The sequence below is a fragment of the Microtus ochrogaster genome, unplaced genomic scaffold, assembly GCF_000317375.1.
Source record: "Microtus ochrogaster isolate Prairie Vole_2 unplaced genomic scaffold, MicOch1.0 UNK329, whole genome shotgun sequence".
Lineage (NCBI taxonomy): Eukaryota > Metazoa > Chordata > Mammalia > Rodentia > Cricetidae > Microtus > Microtus ochrogaster.
Window position 1 is genome coordinate 28,975 of NW_004949427.1, and position 8,537 is coordinate 37,511.

The 8,537-nt window shown below is 38.3% G+C and overlaps 1 protein-coding gene across 1 annotated transcript in view; it reads left to right on the forward strand.

Moving 5' to 3' along the window:
• The window catches only part of LOC101987040 (zinc finger protein 120-like), a gene marked incomplete at its 3' end in the record, with an annotated part of 26,822 nt that extends 18,289 nt beyond the window's left edge, over window positions 1–8,533 (forward strand). The window contains exons 2-4 of the mRNA XM_026778521.1: window positions 6,799–6,922; window positions 7,119–7,179; window positions 7,956–8,533. Of these exons, the coding sequence (XP_026634322.1) occupies window positions 6,799–6,922; window positions 7,119–7,179; window positions 7,956–8,533 (763 nt within the window). The remainder of the gene's footprint in view (window positions 1–6,798; window positions 6,923–7,118; window positions 7,180–7,955) is intronic.
• Window positions 8,534–8,537: the final 4 nt, after the last annotated feature.

Here is an 8,537-nt window from a genome sequence, read left to right on the forward strand (position 1 = left end):
CCCCAGTCCTCATTCCCCCAGGTCCATTGCTCCTTTTTCATCTGTCACATAATAGAAAGCCTCCATGGGATATCAAAGAAACCCTTCATAAAAATGTTTAAGAAATCTAGGTAAAATCCCTTATCGAAACTGGTCAAAGAAAATTAATAGAAAGGAAAAGGTCACAAAAATTGGCAAGAGTAAGAGACACCAAGAGTTCTACAGTTAGTAATCACACAAACACCCCATGCTGACAACCAAAGCATGCATGCACAGGGCAGATACAGAGCTGTTCATGTTCCATGATTGTCACTTCATTTTGTCTTAGACACTGTGAGTCTTGTTGACTCTGTAGCTTTGGTTTTCCTGGGTTCCTCAACTCCTCCAGATGCTACATTTTTTACCCCTTCTTTCCACAGGATTCCAAAACCTCAAGGTAAAGTTTGGGTAGGGATCTCTGCATGTGTAACCATCAGCTGCTGGAAGAATTCTCTCTGGTGACATTTGTGTTGGGAATCAATCTATGATTTTAGATATGACTCAGTTCATTACTTTTTTCTTGTTTAGCTGTATTCGGTTCTACCCTAATTCTGGAAGCCATCAAGTTCTGGTTCCTGGCCATCCTGCAGTATCAGACATTGGCTTCCTCTCACAGCTTGGACTAAAAGTTAGACCATCATTGGTTGTTCACTTCACAAACTCTGAGGCACCTTTTCCCCAGTTTATCTTTCTAGCAGAACAAGTGTAGTTCTAAGTTTAGTGACTGACTTTGTTTCCAGATCTCACCAATGGGAGCTGTATGTATTTACAGAACAAGGCTGGTTCAGACTCTGCATTGCACACTACTAGAAATCTTCAAAAGCATCTTCCTTGTAGTTCTGGAAGTTTGAAGTGTACTGTTTCCACATCTCCTGCAAAAAGCTCCCTTATTCCTGTCATCTCTCCCTCCTATTCTTCATCTCTGTCCCTTGCTTACTTGGTCTTTCCTGTTCCCATCCCCACCTGCCTCCAGTGAATCCACAAAATCTATTCTGTCTTCCCAGGGAATTCCATGCATGGCCCCCAGAGCCTTTCTTGTTACTTAGCCTTTCTGTATGTATGGATTGTACTGTGATTGACTGTGATTACTATGGTTGTACTTTACTTACCTGCTAATATCCACTTTTAACTGAGTGAACCATATTGGCTTATATACTTCTGCATTGCCTCACTCAAGATAAAAAATAGTCTTGCAACAAGACAGCAACCAAATAATTCAAATATGATGCAGTACACCTCTAAACAGAATTCTTAGTAGAGGAATCTAATATAGACGAGACACATTTAAAAATATGTTCACACTATCATGAGCCATCGGGAGATTTCATCATAAACCTGACAGAAAGGATAAGTTCAACAGCACAAGTGACAGCTAAGGCTCCAATGATGTGGAGCAAGGGGACTCATTGCTCTTGCAGTGCAAATATGTCCAGCCACTGTGGAAATCAATAAGCAATCCTTGAATATTGGGAACCAACCTACCCCAAGACCCAGGTGTCCCACTCTGTGCATATTCCCAAAACATGCTCTTCCCTCCTACCACATGGATACTTGCTTGACTCTGTTCATAACAGCCAGAAACTGCTGTGTCCGTGAGTGATTGTGTTGATTGATGACTGATGTAGGAAGCCCCTAAGAAGGTGGACCTGTGCTGGGATATGGAGCATTCTGAGCATGAGGTAGAGACTAGGCAAGAGAGAAAGGCTGTAAACAATCTTAGCAAGTATGTTTTGCCTTCAATTGTTAGCTTGCAGTTTCTCCTACACTTCCAAAATGATTGAGTGTGATTTGACACAAACAATGAAATAATCCCTTTTACTGCCTGAGATGCTTTTAGTTTGAGGATTTAATCACAATAGCATAAAAGCAGGTTAGCACAAACAATTACAACACCAAAGTTGATTTTGTTTGTCAGTATAAGAATGATGACTTTTGCCAGAGTGTGGAAGATATAGTTTTTTTTTTAATTTTTCCATTTAATTATTTACACCACCTTCCCTCTTCCCTATCCCCTCCAACTCCTCCACACCCTCTCCTACCTCTCCCACCCTGCTTGAGAGAGGGCAGGCAACCCTGCCCTTTGGGAAGTCCAAGGCCATCACCCCTACATGCAGGCTTGGGACCTGTGCATCCATATAGACTAGGGTCCCAAAAAGCCAGAACATGTGGTAAAACGAAGCCCCAGTGCCTTTTTCAATGGCTTCTCAGTCAGCCCCCATTGTCAGCCACAATCAAAGACCCTGGTTTGATCACATGCTCATTCAGACCCAGTCCAACTAGAGTTGGTGTGCTCACAGTAGAAGAGAAAGTGTAGAATATATATACATTAGAGTACGACTCAGCGGTAAAAAAAAAACAACGACATCTTGAATTTTCCTTGCAAATGGATGGGAATAGAAAACACTATCCTGAGTGAGATAACCCAGAGGCAAAAAGATGAATATGGTATGTACTCACTCATTTGTGGACTCTAGCCATAAACCATGGTCATTAAGCCTATAGTTCACAAGCCTAAAGAAGCCAAATAACAAGGTGAATCCAAAGAAAACATTTACAGATCTTACTGGAAATTGGAAGCAAAAAAGATTGCAGGGCAAAAGTTGTGACCATTGGGGAGGGGACAGGCGTGGGAGTGAGGTTAGGGGAGAGGGGGAGAGGGAAGGGAGAAGGGAAGGACTGCCAATAGCTTATGGGAGGTGGAAGGTGGAGATGGAGGAAGGGCAGATATAGGAGCAGGGAAGAAGATAGCTACATTAAAGCATCCATTTTAAAGTTGGCAAGTGACTTGGCTCTAGAGGGGTTCCCTGGTGTCCATGGGGATGTCCCCAGCTAGGGCCTGAACAGCAGGGGAGAGGGTGCCTGAACAGTCCTTGCCCCACAGTCACACTGATGATTATCTTGAATATCACCATAGAATCTTCATCCAACAATGGATGGAGATAGAGACAGAGACCCACATCAGAGGAGTGGACTGAGCTCCCAAGGTCCTGTTGAAAGGCAGAAGTAGGGAGAAGATGAGCAAAGAAGTCAGGACCATGAGGGGTTGGTCTACCAACTGAGGCAGATATCAAGATTTTTTGTGTGACAAAAAATAGAAACTTGAACATAATTAACTGTTCTTGTAAGACCAAGAAAATGAAAATGTAATTGCAGAAAGTGGGTATTGAGATCATAGGATTTCAGTTGAAAATAAACTTGATTAAAAAAACCCAAGCACTCCGGGCAGTGGTAACACACGTCTTCAATCCCAGTACTTTGGAGGCAGAGGCAGGTGGATCTCTGTGAGTTCGAGATCAGCCTGGTCTACAAGAGCTAATTCCAGGGCAGGCTCTAAATCTACAGAGAAACCCTGTCCCAAAGAACAAAAAGAACAAACAAACAAAAAATACCAAACCTGAAGTCTTTTGTCTGTTTTTTTGTTTGTTTGTTTTGTTTTGTTTTTTGTTTTTTGTTTTTTTTTTTTTTTTTTGTTTTCAAAGACAGGGATTCCCAGTGTAACAGTCCTACCTGTCCGGGAACAACTGGAACTAGCTCTTGTAGACCAGGCTGGCCTCAAACTTAGAGGGATTCACCTGCCTCTGCCTCCCCAGTGCTGGGGTTAAAGGTGTGTCGCCACCATCCAGACTTTTGTGTATATTTTAGCTCCAAATTTTTTTTATTCTGCCTATGCTCTAGAAATTTAGTAATGCCAAATTAAAATGTAATGGGCTAATGTCTTTAATGGAATATTTAAGATGCTCAGTGGTTATCAATGATGACTCTTTTAGGTGTAGAGTAAAAGTACCCAGATAGGGCAGAAATAAATGAAAATAAAAATGTAGCTTCAAAGAGCATTTATGTGTTAATACAGGCAGGAATTTTCAAAGAGTTTATTATCATTACAGAAAGCCATTACTGTGCAGTGGAAGCTCATCAAGGTACCCTAAGGGTAAGACTCCAAATACAGAAATTTTCAGTTTAGGGATGGTTGAGCAAATTGATTCATAGTCACAGGAAACTACTTCATTCAAAACCTTCTGCACCTGTGGTCAACCTCATTAGTGTTCTTTGCATTAAAGAAAACCCTACTTCTCAGCATCACCAGTAATGTGTTGGTCTTGGGAACGTGAAATAATCAAAAATTAAGATCATGGCTTTTTATCCCATGGTTACAGTTTACCATTATTGCAGGCATCTGTGTTTGGCAGAGTCAGAAGCCCAATGAGGAGACAGTGAGAGTTTATTGCATGAAGCTATGAGGATTGAAGCTGGGTGTGGTGTGGTTTCTTTTCCTCTCTTGTTCCTTTAGGGCCTGCCACTCAGTTCTCAATTAAATTTCACACATAGATGCTTATTTTTTTCTTATAAATGCTTGACTTTGGCTTGTTTCAAGGCAGGTTGTTTTTAATTTAATTGTTCTCTCTACAATTTCCCCCTGTCCTTTATCTTTGTTTTGTATTCCTCTCTTTATATCTTGCTGCATGGCTTGCTGCATAGCTGGATTGAAGGCTCCTGTTGTTTTCTTCTTCTGTTGCCTCTTTTTTCTTTTTTCCTCCCAGATTTTCCCTCCCATTGATTCTCTTTTCCTGGCAGCCCTGGCTGTCCTTTCTTGTCATGTGATAGGTCATTCAAATATGGTTTAGAACAACCAGTTATTTTAGATAGGCAAACTATCACAGCTTCACAGAGCTAAACCAATGCAGCAATTCTTTACATCATTAATACAAACGTTCCAGAGCATAAATAAATAAAACACATTTAAAAATGTGATTTCACAGCACAGTGGGTTCCATTTTGAGCCCAAAGATGTTAAAATACCTAAGGTATGACACAACTTCCATGGAGAACTAGCCACTTATAGTGAGTGGAAGTTACCAAAGAGAGAAATGCATGAGAACTTGCAAGGATAAGACCATTTAAGTCATTTGAAACTGAAGCCCATACATCTGACAAGAGAGCTACAGGATTGGATGTTTGTCCTGCCCTGCTTCAGTCTTGCCTTGGTTGAATCTTCCCTTACTGTGTCTTTATTTTTCTCTTTTGGAATGTTAATAGTATTTTGTACCATTGGTGTTAGAAGGAGGTAACATGTTTTCAGGTTTTATAAGATGTTGCTGTGAACAGATTATCTTGAGTGCCAGATGGCATTACACATTTGGACAGTATAGGGACCATTGCAGATGAGGATCATTAAATGTCTATCCTTGAAATTACAAAATGCAATTTTCCATTGTTTACCATGAACCAATAGTGGCTGGGGTCAGAATGAACTTGATTGAATGAACAACCTCCCAGAAAAGATCACATATTTGAACAAGTTTCTCTCCTTGATGGCTTTCTTTCAACTTCCTTCTAATCTTTAGTAGGAGAAGCCTGTCTAGATGATATTCCTCATTATACATAATGAGTCTCAATACCATGAACTAATATCCTAACACTTGTATCTACTGTTTTGTGCTTGACATTAATCAGCCAACTTCCTACTTATACTGAAATATTTTTGCCATCATTATAGGTTTGATATCTGCATTCTATATCTTGCCTATATTCTATAGGTAAAAATGAGGTATAGCAGAAACAGCTATTTAAGGAGTTTGGCAAAATGCTATTTTAATTGCTTTGTTTGCTTGTCCAAGTAGCCCTTACTGTGTGGCTCCAAATTCCTGAAAGTTTAGGAGGACATCATTTCTAGCTCTATTCATTTTTATATTATTGGGTGATAGCCTTGGAATATAGAATTTTTATATGTCAAGTATATGCTGCTGTGCTGAGCTTCACTTATATCTTGAATTTTAAAATTTGAAAGAGGGTATCACTCTGATTCCCAGGAAAGCATGTATTTATGACATTAATACTGCCAGAACATTCTGAGTCAGTTAATTGCAGGTGCATAAACTTATTCTTATTTGTTATGCTTGATTTGTTTTTTTTTAAATCAATATGACTATTTTATATGTCTTCATGAATATTCATTACCTGGGTACCTGGTCATCAAGGTGATCTAAAGATCTCAGAATTCCTGATCATAGAACAATGGAAAGTTGTGATCCCCATGTAAGTACTGGAAAATGTGCCTAGCTCCATTCAAGACCAGCAAGAACTCTGAATTACTCTACCTTCTCACCATCTCTTTGTTGATTATTCATGACCAGCATGTATATTCCTAGTGTTTTCATCTGCGCATTTTAACTGCTTTACACATGAAGTTCCTTTCTACAAAATGTTATTAGACTTACAGTTTAAATTATAACACTTCAGATATCTGGAAAATGAATACAGAACTGGAGTGAATGGAAAATTATTTAGAAGAACTTCAATAAAAGCCTTTCAGTTCTTTCTATCCCATTTGTTTGTTTCACTGATTTTTACACTAGAGACAGTGTCTTAATGTGTACTTCCACCTGTCCTGGACCTGATTGATTGCATAGACTTGACTGGCATTCAACTTAGAAACAAATATACCCACCTCTGTTTTCTGAGTGTTGTGTTTAAAGGCACAATACAACAATATACCCAGGGTGTCCATATTACTTTTTTTGTGTGGTCTGTAACTCTTTATACAATTTTCTCATGCATACTATATAGTGTTGATCTTTTTTGTTGTCTCTTCCTCTCAATAGGCCTTGCTCTTATGACAGAGTTGACTCTGCTCTTCAATTTCCCTCTATAGTGACTGTCTATGTCATGGCATAAGAGTAAGGAACACCAGAATCATCTATCTATACCCTGAAAAAAGTATGTATTTCCATCTTTGTCACTGTGGTGCTTTCCATTTTACACATGTGTGGTGTATTTTCGAAGGCGATGACCTATGATGATGTGCACATCAACTTCACCCGGGAAGAGTGGGATTTGCTGAATCCTTCCCAGAAGAATCTCTATAAGGATGTAATGCTGGAAACCTACAAGAACCTCATTTCTATAGGTAAAAATGAATTTCCTTCATGTTTCAAAAATACGGAAACAACTTTTCCATGGTTAAGGATCTTGCACTGCAATTTGATTTAGAAAGAAGAATGAGGTGAATACAGCAGTCATAGCTCTTAGGTGCAATTAAGATAATAAGCTAAATATTGCACATTGCTAAATGATATAACATATATTCTGGTGCTGTATTTTAGGATACATTTGGGAAGACCATAACACTGAAGAACATTGGCAATGTTCTAGAAGACATACAAGGTAATTTTCATGTGCAAGTTGATAACAATGTCCCTCTGATGAGACTGCACTTTCTGCTAGAACTTTTAAATAAAAGCAGCAATGTAAATAAGCACAGCTTTAAGTGCATAGATGGTTAATAAATACTCACAAATCCATATACCTCAATTTCATGTTTATGAATTATTCTTCCTTTCCTATGTGTATCAGATACTACACTTGATATAAGCTTATGAGCATAGAGACATGGAAAGATTTAACATACCTCTCCTTAAGAACAAAAAGAAGATAGGCAGTAGTTCCCACATAGACTGTACTTGTTAAATTTGATTCAAGTATACAATACTGATGGTTTTCTACAATCATTATTAATATAAAAACATTACAAAAATGCCCAATGAAATCTAAGTATGTGCCAATACTTCTGAATGTCCTAGTTCACTTAGCAAAGGAAATAAGATACACAGTATAGTAAAATTTATGAATTCAGTAAAGTTGGTAAAGCTCTCAGTGTATTCAGTTGTCTTCAAAAGTGTGAATAATATCATATAAAAATATTTTTGTAAATGTGAAAAGGTAAACCATGAAACAAAAGAATTTATCATCATACTTATTTTCCTAGATGCAAACTGACCCCAACTTAAAAAGCAAACATAATTTTAAACAGAGTTATTAAACCTTAATAACTAATTCCTATTTAGAATTGGAACAAGTTACAAAATAAATTCATACAAATATAAGATTCAACAGTTTATTGAATGTGGTAAAGCTTTTAAGTGTGCCAATTATCCTTGCAGGATTGAAGGAAACCAAAATGGTGAGAAGAAACTTTCAGTGTATACTCAATGTGTTAAAGCCTTTTTTGATGACACCCACTTTCTAAAGAATGAAAAAACACACACTGGAGAAAAATGGTCGAAAATTAAGCAGTGTGGGAAAGCCTCTCCTTATCACAGTTATATTCAAGTACTTAAAAGAAAACACACTGGAAATAAACCTTATGAATATAGTCAAGGTTATAAAGACATTGTTCTTTATGAAACTCATCAAAGTCATAAAAGAAGAAATACTGGAGAGAAACCTTATGAATGCAATCAGTGTGGTAAGGCCTTTGCACGTCACAGTCATCTCCAAAGGCATAAAAGAACACATACTGGAGAGAAACCCTATGAATGTAATCAGTGTGGTAAGGCCTTTGCATGTTACAGTCATCTTCAAGAGCATCAACGAACACATACTGGAGAAAAACCTCATGAATGTAATCAGTGTGGCAAGGCCTTTGCATGGCACAGTCATCTTCAAGTACATAAAAGAATACACAGTGGAGAGAAACCCTATGAATGTCATCAGTGTGGTAAGGCCTTTGCTGAAAACAGTAC